Source organism: Aquila chrysaetos, chromosome 15 (genome assembly GCF_900496995.4).
Source record: "Aquila chrysaetos chrysaetos chromosome 15, bAquChr1.4, whole genome shotgun sequence".
Taxonomy (NCBI): domain Eukaryota; kingdom Metazoa; phylum Chordata; class Aves; order Accipitriformes; family Accipitridae; genus Aquila; species Aquila chrysaetos.
This window is the reverse complement of record NC_044018.1, coordinates 15,638,372-15,658,224: the sequence shown is the minus strand read 5'-3', so window position 1 is coordinate 15,658,224 and position 19,853 is coordinate 15,638,372. Positions and strand designations below refer to the sequence as shown.

The 19,853-nt window shown below is 41.1% G+C and overlaps 2 protein-coding genes across 7 annotated transcripts in view; one reads left to right on the top strand and one right to left on the bottom strand.

Annotated features, from left to right (window-relative positions):
- Window positions 1-802: 802 nt before the first annotated feature.
- On the bottom strand, window positions 803-11,640 carry E2F6 (E2F transcription factor 6). Of its 5 annotated transcripts, none has more exons than XM_030037583.2 (7): window positions 11,584-11,640; window positions 7,977-8,025; window positions 5,605-5,821; window positions 5,141-5,299; window positions 3,967-4,081; window positions 2,306-2,453; window positions 803-1,557 (listed from the first exon to the last, which is right to left on the bottom strand). In XM_030037583.2, the coding sequence occupies exons 2-7, from the start codon at window positions 8,017-8,019 to the stop codon at window positions 1,520-1,522; spliced, it is 720 nt and encodes a 239-aa protein (XP_029893443.1). In that variant the 5' UTR covers window positions 8,020-8,025; window positions 11,584-11,640; the 3' UTR covers window positions 803-1,519. The 5 variants fall into 5 exon arrangements, with proteins under 5 accessions (XP_029893443.1, XP_029893440.1, XP_029893439.1 ...); XM_030037580.2 differs by lacking the exon at window positions 11,584-11,640 and adding an exon at window positions 11,103-11,449 and having other exon boundaries at window positions 5,611-5,821; XM_030037579.2 differs by lacking the exon at window positions 11,584-11,640 and adding an exon at window positions 11,103-11,448.
- Window positions 11,641-11,675: 35 nt separating this feature from the next.
- The window catches only part of GREB1 (growth regulating estrogen receptor binding 1), a 123,950-nt gene continuing 115,772 nt past the window's right edge, over window positions 11,676-19,853 (top strand). Inside the window, exons 1-3 of one of the 2 annotated variants that reach the window (XM_030037932.2) lie at window positions 11,676-12,055; window positions 12,851-12,994; window positions 14,705-14,793. In XM_030037932.2, coding sequence (XP_029893792.1) covers window positions 14,788-14,793 — 6 coding nt within the window. In that variant the 5' untranslated portion in view covers window positions 11,676-12,055; window positions 12,851-12,994; window positions 14,705-14,787. Of the gene's footprint in view, window positions 12,056-12,459; window positions 12,560-12,850; window positions 12,995-14,704; window positions 14,794-19,853 lie in introns of those variants that run through there. The other variant, XM_030037933.2, reaches the window with a different exon arrangement.

Genomic DNA, 19,853 nt, shown 5'->3' with positions numbered 1-19,853 from the left:
GCTTGCACTTGGTGTATTTCCCAATTTGCATAGTAGAATACTATGCATTTTGCAGAACCAGTGAACCTTGTAGAAAACTGGATTAACTCCCAATCTCTATTTAGGTACATTTAAGCTCTTCAGCATCAAATGCCCTACCTTATTTGTATTAATTAGTAGAATATAGGGCATTTACCTTCACAACATCTGTCTAAAATAGCTGTAGAGTTGCTGGTTAAAACATTCAGGTGTTTATTAGCTTTGTTGTTCACACTTGTGAGTAGACAGATAGTTGTTGATACTGTGTGATTGAGTTCTGATTTAAAAACAAACCAACCAACCAACCCACCCCTCCCCACACAGAAAACTATTAAGTACACTCTTCCATACTGGAGTGAAGTGAGCCTAAGTATGACGTTTGTACAGTGACAGTTAATTAACTTAGAAAACCCAGTACCAAAATTCTGAAGCTTCATTTTACAGATACTAAAGACGGATGAATACAGATGTAGTTCTAAAGTATTTTACGTATATTTGCAAGCTAGAGCCACAAAGACATCATGGTACTAGGCTAAAGCTATGCTGTATGTAAACTCTAGAAACTGGAAGGGACCAATTTAAGTAGTAATTGATCATAATGTTTCTTCTGAAAATTGCTACAGTATTGTGGCATCACAAGAATCAGATCTAACTGCTAGCTGCCAGCACCACGTGTAACGGATTTAAAATTTTCACATCAGTTTTAATGTTTGTAGTTACCCAGTGAATTCCAACAAAGACAACCCAACATGGTTCATTAGACTGACTGATTAAGACTACTGAATATTTTTATAAGCTTATTTTATTTCTTTGCTGTACAAAGGCAGAAATGCAAACCATCTCAATAAATCTACATCAGTAACTACCTAGACATGATACAGATATATACAAAAAGCTCAAATTATTTAACTTCAGTGTTGATACCATAGTTCATGCAGAGCTGGATGCAAACAATGCAAACAGCATCTACACAGTATAAGGCATAACTCTCGTGACATTTACATCTTGTTCCTTATAGTGAAGGCTTCTGACACACCAGTTCTTTGTTACACTTGTATCTGACAATCCTGCTTAGTAGTAGTGCAGCCTCAGAACTGAAAAGTGCATTTCTTTATTATATACATTCTCATAAGGATTGTGGATTATTCCAGAAATAGTTTTCAAATCTTCATTTTTTAGAAGTAATTAATTGCCTATGTTTTCTGTCAATTAAAATTATTTCATAAGCTAAAAATTACCATTTTCCCAAAGCTCTGTAGATCACATGCAATTATGAAAACAAAGCTCCTAAAAGCAACTCTAGGAACTGTCGTCTTTTGACTTGGGAAGATAAGCAATCCTGTGAAAGCACTCAACCAACCCACTGCTGTTTTAAATTTAAAACACTTTGGAGTATTTCAGGTTAGTAAGTTTGCAGATCCAAGCAGCTTTGGAAAAGCTCTGTAACACAGATATTTACATTCTGTATTAGATTTTTGAAAATTGCAATTAATCTGTCACCTCAGGTGGTTTGTTTTTTTTCTTCCCCCGGAGATCTCACTTTGAAAGCAAAGTAAAAAAAGGAATACGATTACTGTCATTGTAGGAAATATAATTCTGAGTCATTTCGCAAGCAAAATAAAGTAAAAAAATTGCCTGAGATTAAAAAGTCAACTCTTCCCCTCAACTATAAAGCAGCACTGCTAAAAATAATTTATCTTTTGTGTTCTGAGCTACTGCAATTCCCGCCACATTTATTTTTGAACCACAACATCCTGAAGCATTGGGGCTCTTGAGAAACTCTATTCCAGCCAATCTTGTTTTAGGAGATCAAAAACTACATCCCCCCTTCCGCCTGCCCTCCCTTAGACAGGGCAGTAATGAGCCAGAGCAGCACGCTCTCTTGTTTGAAACAGCATCTTAACTCTAATGACAACTATTTCAGCTGAGCTGCTGGACTCTGCAGTGAGGCAGCTGAGAACTGACACACACTGTTCCATCTGCAGAGTGCAGCTCCGACAGGAAACCAGTAACGAGCAAAGGAAGGAAAGGGTCAGGGAACAAGAGTGCCTTGCTGTGTGTGCACATGCCTGACTCTGACCTCCTGCTGTTGTGAGGTAACACAACAGCACAGATTTCTCTTTCAGGCGTTTCCTATACTCCCACACATCCTGGCCCACAAACTATGCCCAGAAAATTACAGTACAGTTGTACTTGTACAGTACAGTTTTCAACTTTATCAGAATGGTATGACCGACTTTAAAAAAAAAAATTACATGGGGATAAAAATGTAAACGGAAGAAACTACCTTCATCAGGAGGAAGTGATGGCTCAGTTTCAGAAGTGACAGTATCCATATCTTCAAAAGTTTTGGCACCTGGCTTCTCTTGTTGCACCTCACATAGATACACATCAATGGGTCCTTTTGTGCTCTTCACATGTACTTCTATGCAATCCTATAAAACAGTGACTTGCATATAAACCAAAGAACAATCTTACACATCTCACACAGTTATCTATTTTTGCATGTATTTTAAAGCCAACAGATTAAGAACAGAACAAATACAGGAATAACTATTTAAAATTGTGTTACTAGTTCTACATAAATTATGACTATTACATAGATTTGTAGGCCAATTATTAAGCACCATTAAGCTAACAAGGTTTCATTTTTGATGAACACGCACTTAATGAATCTTTGTTTAGTCTTTTTACTAACCTTTAGATATATGACAAAGATTTACTATACGTTTAGGAAGAGTAACAAAATTTAAAACTTGACAAGTCAATGCCATGGATCAGAAAACAATTCAGAGCACATAGCAGCTTTAATAATATAGCAAAGCAACTACATCGTATTACTTTTACTGCTTTACTTCAGCGGACATCACATTGCAAGGCGCAGAGCAAATCAAATTTAATGGACAATGGAGAGAAGATTCTGTTCTCTCTAAAATACAGGTTTTTAAATCCTGCCTTCTTTTGCTTCAGGAAGCCTCTGAAATGTTATCTTTTTCATCTCCACAGGATAAGAGCCCGCTCTTTTTACCAGTGAAACCACTGGAGATCTATACAGTGGATCTAAAGTCTTCTGGTTCTATTGATTCATATCTCCTTTTCCTAGGATACCACCTCCCTTTCTGCACACACAGCAAGGCAAATTTGATGACTATGCAATTAAGAACATTATAAAAAATGCACACACAAAAGGAAAACAGAATTACAGCTTAACTTGCTATCTTAAGCTTACTTCCAGTATTTCCCCTCTTTCACAGCACTACTTTAAGCAGTGGGTTCCCAGTATACAGGCCCTGATGCAGGTGCAGTGTGACGGTGTGCAGAGGGCAAAGCTATGGCTCCTCTGTATGACCTGAATGGGAGGATGCATGTTGTAACATGAGGTGAGGGCAGGGCAGAGCCCCCCACCTCCAAGAAAAATCCATCTTGACACAAACTACTAGAGTGCCAAAATGTTTTGTGAACCACACCGTGCATTTTGTACTTTAATATTATAGTAACAATATCCATCTACTCATTAAGGAGTAAGACAGCATTTACATGCTGTCAGGATCATTATCAAATCATGCCTATTGCTTTGTTTGGTTAGACTTACAATTTTTGTAGATTTTGTACAGCTCTTTGAGAGTTTCATTATCCTAGTAAATTATCGAACAAACTGATAGGGGAAATAAGTAACATTTATTACAGCTGTTCCATTCTCTCTAGCAAAACAAAGTAACTAATGCTCAGACAGGTTTACTGTTTAATAATTTAGCTAAACAGAAAAATACTGAACTTAAGTTTCTTAGACTATTATCCCTACAGCATTGTTTAACGGAACACTAGAACAATGAAGTACCAATATTTGCTACACACGACAAAGAAACTGGAATTCAATTACTGATTGCTGCTGCAAAAATCAAATTTGAGACCTTTTGTCCCCCTAAGAGAGAAATGTATAAAACTTACTTCTTTAGGAATTGGTATTTCCAATTTGGTTTCCTCTGGAGCTTTGATTGCAATCACAATCTGTTCTTGAAATGCCCGAATGCTACAGATATCTTGACATGTCACATAAGCTAGTGTATACATTGGTCAAGGATTCTGTAAAGTAATTTGCTAATAGGCAGAAGTAAAGAGTATGATGTTAAGATATACTGAACCACAATGCCAACTTAAGAAAACTGGTAAATAGTTCAGCCGAGGTTACTTTAATACTAGCTTTGTAAAATTAAGTATTCGCTAATCAGTGGAAAACCTTTTTTCTTTATTTCTAGGATGGAAAAAGCTTTTCAAAAAATAGAGATATTCAATATTAAAAAAACCAAACACATCTGACAAAGTTTTCACAGATGCTGTTCTAAGTCTAGAAAGCTGAGGGAGTACTGCCTTGGAGAAACTACTTCTTCGTTTTGTAATAACTATGCACATAAATAATTTCCTGGAAAACTATAGAATTATTTTCTTAACCAGAACAGGTAAGGTGTAATGAAGAGTATTCCTGATATCATACAGAAAATGGGCACACTTCATTTGAGCACAGACCTTAACATTCTGCCAGACAAGGGAGCTAAGTAATATTTTATTGTAACCCAAAGCCAAAATCCAATGTTTATGTCATATTAATAGAAATCCCTTTTCTATTATCAAAACTCATCTGAAAGACAAGACTGCATTGGAACCTCTCTCAAGAGACAGAACAGTATTAGGACACAACCAACATACCATTATACCTTCTTGGCAACATGCCACTGGGACTGTTTTGGGTCCTCTTTCTCATCATACTAAGCAACTCAACCTCACTGGTAGGTCGAGACCTGCCCCTGAGACAACTTTACTCTATAATGGAGAGAACACGGTGATAGTCAGGGTACTAAGACTATTGCCACACTTCCATTCTTCTGCAGCGGAAAGGTCACACAAGTAGCACTCCCCTGAGAACAGGCTAGATCGTGCATGATACTGCAAAGCAGGGCACATGACTAGTATACACTAATATAGAATAACCAAAAAGTCTCCTATTAGAAAACTCATTATCAAGTATTACTGCATACCTGTGGTATCAGCCTACACCTATTACTAAATACCTCAGTACTTGCAACCAAAACCACACGTTAAAGCAATGCAAGAGCTAAAAGGATATTTTGCATTTTCTTTGTCATCTGTTAGTTCAAATAACTGATGAGCACAATCCTTGATTAATTCATCCAGAGCTTCTTCCATGGCTGACAAGTCAGAAAGTTCATCTTTAAGGTTTTGCTGCTCTGGTGCTTTTCCAACAACTTGGTCAAGATTAGAACCTCTAGAAGAATATGAAAGTTGTCTAGTAAGTTTATATAAATAAAAGCCTGTTTATTGAACACAAAATATACTAATAGAAAACAACGAGGAACTCTAGCATCCTTTACTCTGCTGAAATACAATTCATTGTGCTTTTGCACTTGATACTTGTTAATTCAGATAGCCTAAGGATACAGAAGAACTTAAAATATTTTTACCTATTAAAAGTAATTCAATATGCTTAAAAATACTCTCAAAGTTATAAACATTACTCAACATTGTTGGGTTTTATTGTTTCAGAAATTAGAAGTTTCAAAGCCAACTCACACCCACTGGATAAGATTCTTAGATCTTTTCTGAATTAAGTGGATTCCATCCAACACATTCGTGATGTCATACACTCTTCGTTTTCGTACTCCAAGTGTTGTTGCTACTTCATTTAAATCAAGGACACCGTCTGGAGCTGTTTTGACAAGATCCATGAATTTTCGTGTCAAATAAACCAAGGATGCATCAAATCGAGGCTTTTTGAGTTTCAGAGTTCCTGTAAAGTTTTGATAGAATATTTAGGGTAAACTACTACACGAGTATGAAATGTTCCTAAAAAAAAAAAGTGAAGTAACAATGAAGATAAAAGTCTCAAAGCACTGCAATTATTAACACTGACATTAAAATGGCATCATATAAAGTCTATTAACTACATATACATTCATTTGTTTGCAATGATTGTATCTAAATAGCAAGCATGCATCTTCATGCTTTCAACATTCGTGACTTCAGACTGCTAGTATGGATATTAATAGTTGTGTAATTACATTCTGTAGGACATGAGCTCAGACTACTGAATGAATACCAATGAAACCTTCGGTTAACTATAGATAGTGTCAGGGCACTGCCAGAGAACTGCAGCTCTATCATCTGCTCCATGACACCATTAAAATGTTTTTTCACACCCTTTTGGCCCAGATTAACCAGTAGATCTCCCAAATAACATTCAGGCATGGTTCAGGACTTAGCTTGGTTTCAGGGACTGTTTCAGTCTGGACATGACCAATCTGTTCTGGAGTACAAGAACTTAATATATGGACAAACTCTGGTTGTACTATTTGGCCTCAGGGCAAAAGAATTGGTCATGCCATTGTTGAATTTACTAATGCAACAAAGATCTACAGTTACCAGGACACCACAAGTTTAAGAGAGATCCCTGTGCTATGTGTATCCATCACCAGCATATTCACAGAAACAGCAGAAAAGTTACTGATGAACAGCTTGTTTAACTTTAGATTGTTATTTATGTATGCATAAAGCATAAAAAAGCATGAATTTTTGAGGCACAAAAAAGACGTGGTACACGTGCACTCATCTGATGCTATAGAGTCAATGAAAGACTGTCAAATCCTGCTGTTACTTGTCTTTTCTCCTGCAAAGCAACCAGGTATTTCATATCTCAAACTGTGTCACCGAGTAGCATTCCAGTTTAATGCCTCAAGGGAACGTGTGTGTATGCGTGTTCATGTGCATGGGTGCACGTGTAAGGAAACTTCCTTAGAAAACACCCTACTTCAAACTTCAGTATTCCTCCCAAGATGAATGAAACATGCACTTTTACTCATAGTATATCATAATGTCCTGGGTTCAGTAGGCATAGAGTTAATTTTCACAGGAATCTGGGAGGGGGTACAGCCAGGACAGCTGACCTGAACTAGCCAAGGGGATATTCCATACCATGTGACATCATGCTCAGTATATAAATGGGGAGTGGGCTGGGGGGAGGAAATAATCGTGCCCCACACTGGGCACCAAAAAGGACTGTCGTGGTTTTAGCCCAGCCGGTAACAAAGCACCACCCAGCCGCTCCTCACTCCTCCCCGCCCCTCTCCGGTAGGATGGGGAGGAGAATCAGAAAGGAGAAAGGGGGGGGGGGGGGTGGGAAAGAACCTCATGGGTTGAGATAAGGACAGTTTACTGGGACAACACAGAGAGAAGTTACAACAACAACGGTACTAATAAAACAATATACAAAACGAGTGATGCACAGTGCAACTGCTCACCACCTGGAACCTGATGCTCCACCACTTCCCACAGCGAGAGAGAGCCTCCCCTCAGCCCCCTCCCCATTTATATACTGAGCATGACATCACATGGTATGGAATATCCCCTTGGCTAGCTCAGGTCAGCTGTCCCAGCTGTACCCCCTCCCAGATTCCTGTGAAAATTAACTCTATCCCAACTGAACCCAGGACACACACCTATTCTATGGGTGCAAGACTGTGCACTTTTTAACATGAAGTGACAGGTTCAACAACTCTGTTTTGGACTGTGTTACCATGAGATGTGTGAGGATATCCAATTGGTGAGAAAAAAACAACAAAAAAAATGCAAATTCACTCAAGCTTGTATTTAACATTTGTTAATACTGTTTGCCAGCACAATGTTCTAGTTTTCTCTAACTCACTTTTCCTGTACGTTATTTTCTTTGTAGCAGTGGGAAGGTATATTTGCAGCAGATTTAAAGGGGAAAAACTATGAAGAATGTGTTGCTTCATATCTGTTGTTTCATTTAGTGTGCAGCATTCCTCCTGTTCTGCCTATATTGGATACATAACAATTTCTCATTTGTTTACAGCATGTACTCAGCATTGTAAAAAAGCATTAAGTACTTCAAGAATAATCTTCTCACACAGAACACAGCAACTTACTTCTCACAAACTGTACATCATCATCCACGTTCAGGTTGATCATTGGTGGCTGGGAAAAAAAAAAAAAAACAAACAACTGACATAAAATGCTATCTACACAGGAAGCTTCTCCAGAAGAAATCCCCAAATCAACTCTAGATGCTACAGCCATCAGAATGCTGACAACTCAACAGATATTACTGTGAAGGAGTGTCACTGGATAGAAGGCATACATGCTTACTGATTCCTGTCAGAATTTTCAGCCCTTAATGTCAGCACGTCTCCCTCTGTCTTGGAAAGCAGGAAACACCACTGAACTCCCTAATGCTAAGGCAATGGTCACAACACAAACGGATACCTGTATAAGCTCTACAAATACAAGCTTCAGCTATTCCATGTAACAGCTCACATACAGAAGATACGCTGCTATTATACAGCATTACAATTACATATTACAATACAAGACTGGCAGCAGAGTGTGCTCTGGTCAAGAAACTGACACGATGAGCTTAAGTAAGTACTTCATTCCACCCTCACCCCAACTTAACAAAAGGAGTATTTTCAAATTCAGATTCATTCCAGTTGGAAAAGACCTGAGAAGGTCTCTGGGCCAACCTCCAACTCCAAACAGAATAGCCATTAGATCAGAGCAGCTTACTCAAGGCTTTACCCAATTGGGTCTTGAAAATTTCAAGGGATGGAGGCTACACCTCTCTGGGCATCCCACTCCACTGCTTGCCTGTCCTCGGAGTGAAAAAGTTTCACTTTACATCAAGTTGCAACCTCTCTTGCTTCTTTTGTTTCAATGCATGGCTATTTCCTTTCAGCCTCCCATCATGCATGGCTGTTAAGTGTCTGGCGCCAGCTTCTTGTTAACTTCCTTGCAAGTACTAAAGGGCTGCTGTAGCTTAACAAGCTCCCGCCACAGTTTATCAACAGCCTTCCTGTACTGGTGGGCCTAAAATGGACACAGCATTCCAGAAGCAGCCCACTACGTGCCAAGTAAAGAAGAAGAATCCCTTTCCTCGATTTGCTGGCTATGCTCCTGCTAATACAGTCTCATATGCCTCAATGCCAGGGCACAATGCTGGTGCATGTCTAGCCCAGTTTCCATCAGGACACCCAGATCCTTTCAGCAGGGTGGTCCCCCAGCCTGTACCACTGCAGGGTACAGGCCTAGGTGCAGGACTTCACTCTTGAATTTTCAGCTTCCTTGGTTTATGAAGGAAGTTTATGAGGTGTCTGATGACCCATTCCACCAGTCCATACCTAGCTGTCTATGGCACCTTCCACACCCATAAACGTTATGAAGGTGCCTCTCATGTCCTCCTCCTGTCAACAGGACAGGTCCCAGGACAGACCCCTGAGGAACACCACCTGCAATCAATTTTTGGGTAAAGCACGAACCCCTAACCACTCCTCTTTGAGCCTGATGATCCAGCCAGGGTTTTTTTACGCATCTAGTAGTTTAAAATCTGTAACATCCCAACTCAAAGAGGAGGATGCTGCAGAAGACTGTTTCAAAAGTCCTGCTAAACCTAATGTAGATGACATCCAAAGCTTTGGATCTACAGATCTAGTCATTCCATCACCAAAGGCGATCAGGTTGCAAGTACAGTCATGTTGGCTATTCCCAACTGCTGCCTTCTTCACGTGCCTGGGAAGAGCTTCCAAGAGAACTTGCTTCATGATTTTCCAAGGGACTGATGTGAGGCTGGCGAAGCTGTAGCTGACCTCCACAACCTCTCAAAGATCATGAGAGCAACCTCACAATGACATCAGCCAGCTCTCTCAGGATGTACCCCAAGTGGGTCCTACGGACTTGTCTGGGTTAAGATTTCTCAAGAGATTCCTAACTTGACACTCTTCCATTGCTGGTTCTTCCTTTCCTTGAATCCTGTCTCTTAGACACAAAGCCTAGGGCACATCAATTCTGAAGATGCATGCAAGAAGGCAGAGTACTTCAGCCTTATCTGTGTCCTCTCTTCCTAGATCACCTGCCCCATTTAGCAGCAGGTTCACATTTCCGCCCGCCCCCTTTACCGCTAACGTAGTAACAAACAGTTCTTGTCACCCTTGACATTCCCTGCTAGTTTCAACACTAGAACTTTGGCTTTCCTAGCATCATACCTACATGTCCAGACCATGTTTTTTATCCTTCTGCTTTATAGCCTGTCCTTGCTTCCACCTCCTGCGTATGTTCTTTTTTGTCCTCTCCGGAGTGCAGGTATAGCCATGCCCATCCCTCAACACATTTACTTGCTGTCATGAGTATCAGGACAGAACGTCCCTGTCCTTTTTGGCTCCTCCAACTTTCAAAGTTGCCTCCCCTAAAATCTCAACTACCTGTTGCCTGAATAAGCCCAAGTCCAGGTTCTGTACTCTGCCACCAGCCTTCCTCACAACACTCAGGGTCTTGAACTCCACTACTCCATGGCTGTTACAAGCAAGGCTGCTAATGATTACCACATCCTTGACTTCCCTCTTTACGAGAAGCAGGTTCAGGAAAGCATCACCCCTGGATGACTTATCTAAACATCTACATAAAGAAGCTGTGCCCAACACCCTTTGTTTCTTACAACCATCATCTCCAATAATAAGAAATTTCCAATTACCAGTGTAAAAACTCATGCAAACCTTTTCATGGTTTTAAGACAATACTGCGAAGTAACGTTTAGCCCAGCAATCAAGGTTAATAAAAACAAGCGCTTTTAAGAAGCTTCACAGAATTAAAAGTAAGGCCTGTTTTTTTGTCAGCTACCTCACAGCATTACTAAAAGTAGTGGTGGAAGCTGCATATAAGAAACATCACAAGTGTTCAGAGAAGAACAGAACACACAGCTGTAGCGCATTCTTCTTAAACACAGCCACAACCTATTGAACTCGATTAAGAGGCCACAGGTAACACAGCTAAGAAAACCATCCCTTTGCACTATCGCTAACATCCCGACGTTTTCCTTCCCCGGGCAGCCTGCTAAAACGCAGCGAGGGACCCGCTCGGTGCACCACTCTGGCTGGGCCTGCCGCATCTTTCCAGCTCGGGGACAGCCGAGAGGAAGGGCTTTCGGGAATCTCCTCAAAACCTCCCGCGGCGGCAGCAAAGCGTCGCGGTGCCGTCCCGCCCTCTCCCCGTCCGCAGCAGCGCACCTCCTTTCCCCGCCCGACGTGTACCTCACTCACACGCAGCGTGTCCGGCTGCAGCGGCCTCAGACGCTCCCACTTGGCAGGGCTGGCCATGTTTGCCCGGCCCCTCCTCCTTCCTCCGGCCGGCCGGCCGCGGCCTAGCGCGGCGGGCGGGAGGCCTCTGCCGCCCTGAGGCGAGGCGGCGGCGGGAGGGCGCTCAGGGGCCTTCACGACGAGCCTGCGAGTCCGCGTCGGAAGAAGGCGCCGCCATCCCCACCCCACCTCCGGGAGGAGGGGGCGGCAGGGGCCCTCCCGCCCCCACCGCAGTCCGTTATGGCCGTCTCCCTCCCGCTCCCCCCCGCCGCCGCCGCCGCCAGCGGACGGTTGGGCGGGAGCGCGGAACGCCCGCCCCGCCCCTCCCCTCCCCGGCCCGTGCGCACGCGCCCGCCCGCACCCTCCCCTCCCTCCCGCCGCCGCGGCGCGAGCGAAGGTGACGACGACGAACCTTCCCCCCGCGGGCGGCGAGGCGGCCGCTTCCCTTACCCACCGGCCCCTGCGGCGCGCTCGCCCTGCCGCCGCCCCGCCCACCCCCGCTCTCCCGCTCTGCCGCCCGCCTCTCGGCGGGCGCGGGGAAGCGGCGCAGCCGTCCTGCCCGTCCCCTCAGCGCCGCGGGCAGGCGTCTCTTCAGGGGAGTCCTCTCCTCTGAGCGCCGGGAGGACGGAGACTTCCCCGGGTATCGCCCGGATCGGCGTTTCCTCCGCTCTCGTCACCCTCCAGGAGCGGCGGAGGAAAGGATTGGCTCGCCCCCTTCCTCCGCCGGCAAGGGCAGCCCTCTTAAGCGCTGCAGTGGGCTGAAGTGGGTCAAAACGAGGACGGTCTCACCACTTCGGTTACTGCAAGGAGGCAGGTTTTTCTTCCCTCGGTGTACAGCGTGAGAAAGGAGAGAGCGCCCTGCCCAAGCACCGTCCTGTGAATAGGTGTGAGAATAATTGGTGTTGCTTTCTTGCCAAATAATCTGCTTCTCTCACGACTTGCTGGCATAAGCAGGCCGGAGCTGTGTATGTCACTCACCGGGGAACACAGATCGCATGCCCATGTCAAGAATAGTTGAATTATGAGAGGTTTGTGGGTGAAGGACTAGGTATGTTCCTCGAGGGCCAGAGAGGAGCCGATGAACGTGGCTTGTCCTAACTAAGCCTGTCCATTTACCTCCCAGCAAGAGGTCCCAGATGCTTTCCCAAATCCCAACTCCATTGCTCCTTGCCCTTTCTTCCACACTTCTAATAACCTTTTGCAAGCACTGACTATTGCCTTGCTCGTTTGTCAACATCAGCAGTAATCTCAAAATTTCCGATTCAGTACACAACTCCTGTTTGTCAGACAAAAGCGTTTCTTTAAAACACAGCTCCTTCTCAGGTAGCCAATCTGTTGATTGATTGCTCTTTATGGCAATTAACTGTCTCTACCGTATTGTATGATAGGTAAGTCTCTCATGGAGTTCTTTTGCTTAAAGAATTTGTGAACTATTTTGCTTTCCCCACCTACACCTTTGGTGAAATTTCCAGTTACTTCCCTTCCTCGTCCTCAGGGCAGGTGCTCTGGAGAAATGTGAATTTCATTGGATGTTGTGTAAAACTGCCAGTCTGGTATGAGAAATTCAAAGCCGTGAAGAACTTCATCTAATATGTCAGACTGGACAGGTCAAATAACTCTATTATCTTGAAAAAATACTGAATTCATTTTGATTTACTAGCTGTTTCATATGCCTTCAGGTTAGATGTGCCTTTGGAGTAGCTTATGTCACCACAGATACATCAGATGCCTTGATAGAGGATGGAGTTTTCTTCGTAGTAACCAATTTTCAGTCAATTACTTGCATGGTAATAATTGTCCTGGTAGAGGTGTGTAGAACTATGGTGGGTTGTTCTCACGCTCTGATAAATTTATAAGAAAAAAAGGGGGAAAAATATCTTACAGCTCTTCAAAGGCATGATGTCTGTGTTTCAGGATACATGAATCCTTGAGTTGTGCAGTTAAAGACGTCACGTGAATGTTGCTTGTCAGTATTGTAAGAAGAGCTTAGACTACTGCAGATGCAAAAGGTTTTCCTGTCATGGAAGCAACACATTACTGATGTGTAAAAAAGCTCATTTTTCTACAGGCAACATGATCCTTGCTAACTACTCTATGGTGATAAATGTAGTCCCATAAGGAATGAATATTTCTCCCCCTTTGTTATAGTCTTAACTGGAAGATGTATATTACCACTGTAATCACAGGTTATATAAACCTGATAAAGCAGTTTTTTTTCCAGCTGGAACAGCAAAATGGTTTGGAATAGATGTCTTGGGCCACTTTAGTTTGGGGTGATGTAAGGAGTGTGCCAGTGTAACAATCATTGAGTAGGATTTTGATTATGGTTGGGTAGTCAGATATTAGGAGGGAGGCTAACGACTCATGATTTGAGGATTAGGACACGTGAATTTCTGTATTAACCCATGTGGAAAACATTGCATCAACATTTAACTATGCTGTTGTTCTAGCCAGTCATAAGATCAAATTCTGTTGTTCCTGTGCTTCTCTGTCCTTGACTGCTGATATATCTGAGCAAAGAAAAGCCCCATGTGGGCTTTTTCAGATTTGGGAAGATTTTGAATGAAAATTATAAAGCCTAATTATTCTTTTAAATGAAAATTAGATTTTGAAGTAACTGACTGGACTATCAGGAGTTTTGGCTGTGGCATTCTGTTGATCAAAGAGTTTGATTCTATTGTGTTATTATTTACATTTTATAAAGCTGATAGTTAAATTTATCCCACATTCTTTATTACTCTTGTAGAGGAAAATGTAAATTATACCCCATTTACTGTTATCTTATTGCATATGAAAATGTCTGTGCATTCTTTTTAATATCTCCAGACATTAATCGTACAAGATATAATGCTTAAAATGAAAGACTTGCTTATTTATCTGGAATTGTTTTCTTCGTTTGCACTGATTCTTAATCTGCCACCAGGGGGCAATAATTCGATTTCCTAAATCTGGTCTTTTAACATTAATAAGTATTAGAATAGTGGTTTCATTAAAATTTTTGAGGGACTACATGTGAAAGTCAAAACATAATTTTCTTAAAAATGCTTCACTTGTGTAATTTACTATTTTACTCTGCACTACTTAGGCATGTAGGTTTTACTTTTATTTTGAGCATATGAAATTAGACTGCTTTGTAAAAGTTTTTACTGGTGAAGTTCATGCAGCAATGTAATGGTGCAAGGTTTGGATTTCACGCAAAATAGGATTTTTTGTGGTTTTTATATTGCCATTGTAATATTTAAAAATTTGTTTTGAATGCCATTACTTTCCTATTTTTCTTTTATTTTTTTGTTACACTAATGTCCTTTTAATATTTATCAGCATATATATGTAATCCTGAATTTGGGAACTATATCACCTGACAAGTACCTTTATATCCTTATATGATATGTATTTGTTTTGTTTACGTACATAGTAGTTCCAACATACTGCAGTTAAAGACAAGGCTGCCTTCTGTAAAAACCTGTACAATTCTGTATCAAATGCAATCTTCCCTGTAATGATAATAATCTTGTAACTGGATCTTCCATTAGGTGCCTATGTGTTGTTGAAAAGATGAGCCAGAGGAAATATCTTCCTGCAAAGATGCAAAAGTACAAAATCACAAAAGACAGAAATGGCTGTAAGTATCTGTTTAAACTACATAGAATCATCCATATTTTTGTATATTAGTATGTCTGTCTGTATAAACTTCCTAGCCTCCCTAAGGTCCTACTAAGGTCCTTACCACTGCATAACGATTAGGCATAAAGGTGTGGAACATGACTACATAATTTTTTATGCTGTAAAATGTATTGATTTAAATCTGTTTCTGGTAATAGTACAGTCTTTCTTGATGTGCTCAGCTTAATCTGACTGAAAAAATTTGTTCCTGTATACATGGCAAATAGTCATCCATTAATTTAAGAAGGCAAATCTCTTATTTCTTCACTTTGTTGTATGAGTATGAGGAAGATTGGGTCAGTTAATCAGATCTGAGCAGCACAATGCTAAACAGCATTCTCTTTTCTGATGTTCTGAATGGCACACCTGAAATAAAATTAAAAGTCATGGATGTGGTATCATGTTGGAGACGTAGGTTTTAAGATGAGATATAAACTGAAGCTCCTACTTTTTGTATCTGTAACCCAGAAAAGAAATTATATAGATGGAAAAAGTTCCCTTAAGGTGACATTAGGGTTATGTAAATAGCAAGTGCTTGCTGCATATGAACACTGGTGTCTTTTATTGAAAAGGTTCGGTGACTATTGTGTTCTTGGTAAGGTTTTGAAACTTGGCAGCAAGCCATCTCCCATCTGAAAGAGTCTGAGGGTTTCTAGGCAAAGGTCTTAACAGAGCTTGCCAGAAATTTTCATCCATGCTAAGGAGTTTATAAGCAGAAGAAGATTCCTGTTGCAAAAGGGCATTATTATATTTGTTGTTTGTACCTTTTGATACAAATTTTTTTGCAGAGGAGGTGCAAAATTGCCTGATGTATTTAATTTTGTCAGCTTTAAATGAAGTATGTCCTCATAAGATGGTTATCTTTACATCATGAGTTTCAAAGTATTTTTGAAGTTTTTTTTTTTACTTTAGGTAAAGATTTCCCCATTGCAGTTTTTGTATTATTTGAAATTTATTTTATTACTTAATTTTATCTCATAATATGAAAAAGCATTCTATAGCACCTACTTGAAATTAGAGTAACTTGCTCTTATGTGTGCACTGAGGCTTATGATCTAGCACATTCATTGATGGTAGGGTTGTCTCTAGGTGCATAAAAGTCATTCTAGCCTAACAGGGAAGTGTTTGGGTTGGCCACTGCCATCCTTTCTTCCAGTTTCTCACTCTGCCTTATAGCAGTGAGAAAATGAAATGGCTGAGAAATGTTGGGGCACCTGTTCTGTGCTGAGGGAAGGGTACAGGAGAAAAAGATTCTGGGAAGGCAGGTTACCTGCCACTGGGAGGCATACTGTAGGAGGGTGCTGGAAAAACAGAAAAAACTGGGAAAACGCAGGTAGTCATTTAGATTTTGGAGGCACCCGCATTCCAACCATCCATGCTGTGTTTGTCCAGCCCCAGGGCTTTCTTGTTTCGCCATACCCCTTGTGAACAGGTCCCAGCCCTCCAGAAAGGTTAGATCACCTCCATAGCCAGAGCATTAAAGCTCAGCAGACTTTTCTACCCCTCTTCTTATCCTTCCCTTCCTCTCGCTTTGCCACCACAAGCAAAATAGAAAGTAGGTGTTACCACTGATAAAACAAAATAATTTGCCATTGTGGAATGGCAAAATTCAGTTTTGCCTGCAATACTGAGGAACCTTAGAATCATTGAATCATTTAGGTTGGAAAAGACCTTTGAGATCATCGAGTTCAACTGTAAACCTAACACTGCCAAGTCCACCACTAAACTATGTCCCTAAGCACCATGTCTACACGTCTTTTAAATATCTCCAGGGATGGTGACTCAACCACTTCCCTGAGCAGTCTGTTCCAATGCTTGACAAGCCTTTCAATGAAGAAATTTTTCCTAACATCCAATCTAAACCTCCCCTGCCGCAACTTGAGGCCATTTCCTCTTGTCATCACTTGTTACTTGGGAAAAGAGACCGACCCCCACCTCGCTACAACCTTCTTTCAGGTAGTTGTAGAGAGCGAGAAGGTCTCCCCTGAGCCTCCTTTTCTCCACCTTGAGGTGATTCTGATCAGAAGGCATATTCTAAGAAATAATAATAAATTATTTGTTTGTAAATGTCACATTTATCGGACGATAAACGCTAGCAAAGCAAAAAAAAAAAAAAGGTGGAGAGTTATCTTCTTTATTGCTCCAAATCATAGAATTATAGAATCATAGAATAGTTTCGGTTGGAAGGGACATGTAAAAGTCATCTAATCCAACCCCCCCTGCAATAAGCAAGGACATCTTTGACTAGACCAGGTTGCTCAGATCCCTGTCCAACCTGGCCTTGAACACCTCCAGGGATGGGGCATCCACAACCTCTCTGGGCAGCCTGTTCCAGTGCCTCACCACCCTCACAGTAAAGAACTTCTTCCTTACATCTAATCTAAATCTAACCTCTTTCAGTTTAAAGCCATTACCCCTTGTCCTATCACTACATGCTCTTGTAAAAAGTCCCTCCCTGTCTTTCTTGTAGGACCCCTTTAGGTACTGAAAGGCTGCAGTAAGGTCTCCCCCGAGCCTTCTCTTCTCTGGGCTGAACAACCCCAACTCTCTCAGCCTTTCTTTATAGGAGAGGTGCTCCAGCCCTCTGATCATTTTTGTGGCCCTCCTCTGGACCCACTCCAACAGGTCCCTGTCTTTCCTGTGCCGAGGACTCCAGAGCTGGATGCAGCACTCCAGGTGGGGTCTCATGAGAGCGGAGCAGAGGGGCAGAATCCCCTCCCTCGACCTGCTGGCCACGCTGCTTTTGATGCAGCCCAGGATACGGCTGGCTTTCTGGGCTGCGAGCACACATTGCCGCGTCATGTCCAGCGGGCTCATCCACCAGTACTCCCAAGTCCTTCTTTGCAGGGCTGCTCTCATTATAGTAATGGAATTACTATAATCCTATTCCTCTCATTTCACACACAAAAAAATTAATTGGTTTTTCTAACTGTATTTCTTGATCTAACAAAGATGATGTCTCTCTTTACAAGTTTGACTTAACTTTGTAGTCTGACACCACGTCTTTGAACTTGACTCTGGAACAGCTGGAGTAATTTCTGCTACTTGTAGCCATCATTCTAGCTGAGGTGACCCACTCAGTTTCTTAGACGCATTTGTTTATAGCTGTATTTAATGACCTTTTTCCAGGAATAATCACACTGGTGTGTTACCTAACTAAAATGCAGGCATGTGCTTTGAGTTTTGGTTACTTTTAGTCACATACATGCATGGGGATGCCTGTATTTTGGCCATGTAATAAGCATGCCATATGACTGAAAATGCCTCAGATGTTGATTTTCTTACTGTCAGAGTGAAATATTATGGTGATTGTTGTTGCTGGTTTTTTTGGTTTGGGGTTGGGGTTTTTTTTTTGGAAGTGATTGGATGTGTATCCATCCTGCAGTAGAAAACAACTGCTTTTTGGTCATGAGTGCTATTCCAGATGAGGAGCTGGCAAAACTCAGTATCCTAGAAAGAGAGGGAAAGAAAAGTCTATGGGCCAAATTAATAGTTCTAGTAGGGTGGATCACTGTAGATTGTATATTGAGTACCTGGGATTCATATGATTAAAAGGAGTGACTTTGAAAAGGCAAGTTAAGAATTTCCTGCAACATCTAGACATAAAAACTGGACAGGATTTCTTTCCTCTGATAATGACTAGAATGTTTTAAATAGCTGTGAAGTGTCTTGCATGGTTTCTGTGAAAGTGTTAAAGATAGCTTAGTTCCTAGCATTTCAACATCAATTGAGTTTTGTTGTAATTAGGAAAGTAGTGATTAAGTGGTGGTTACCTTCATTGGTTGCTAAGAATCTGATGCTTAGTGTCATTTTAGTTTGTGAATATGTCTAGTGCTAACTTCAGAATACACCATGCAGATTTTTTTCATTTCCAATAGATATTTATATCATGTGTAATTTGATTATTTCCTCATTCTTGTAGCTACCTAAATATCTCCCTATTCACAGAAACCCATCCCCAAGATACTCTTTCTTTATCTGTCAAGGATATTTAGTATTTTTCTTTTAAATGTTATTGCTTATATAATTTATATTACCTCAGGTAATGTTTGTAACATAAGTAACTAGTTTCTTGCTAGTTTATTAAGAGGCTTAAAAAGACTGGAGGCCCAGTAAGATACAAATTAAAAAATAGGTGATAGGCACCTAAAATTATTATTTATGATCAATAATGCAAAATAAATATTGACTCATATCAGAAAGTGAATTCTTGAAGGCAGACTTGCCTTTTGTTTGAACATTTTAATCACACTGAGTATCTGTAAACTTTTAGAAGAAGCTTCTGTATATTTTGCATAAAACAGGAGAACACTGCATTTTAGTGATTATAGCTGAATTGAAATGCTGTGCTAAAATTGATGCCTGGGCTGGAATTATCTGGCTCCTGGTTGGTTTTAGAGGTGTAAAGCAGGCACTTGCTTTGTTCATACAGAGAACGAGTCTTCTGGACTAGCTCAGAATTTCATGGCTGCCATGACAACCCTTGGGCTGTTCCACAGATCTGTAGGCTCTGCTCAGAAACCTGGGCTTCTGCCAAAAATATGATTCTGTTGTTGAAGTTGGACAGGCAATCACTGTCTTTTGCTTCTGGAGTTCATAGTGTAGCTGTTCTAATGAAGCCAAGAAACTGCTTTGGTGGTCTATCATTGGAAGTTGAGAGCAACAGCCAGCCTTAAGGGAAAATACCATTTATTTGCTAATATAACTCCATTGAGAACATGGATACTTTTGATCTAGCACCACACCACTGCCATCTTTGCAGTGGTATATGATTTACAAACAGCCTATGAAGAAGCAATGGAGATTGTTAGAAGTGTCTGAGGTAGAAGACTTGTGCTAAACATGGCTGATGAAAATGCACAGATATTTGAAGACGTTATGTTGTGACTACATCAAGGTATAATAAACAAAAAGTCACTACATCATTGTATCTTTAAATGTTATGTGATGTACTGTTTTAAAACATTTAGCATCTTTATGAAACTTGGTTACCTCTACTGAATTATTGCATTGATGTTT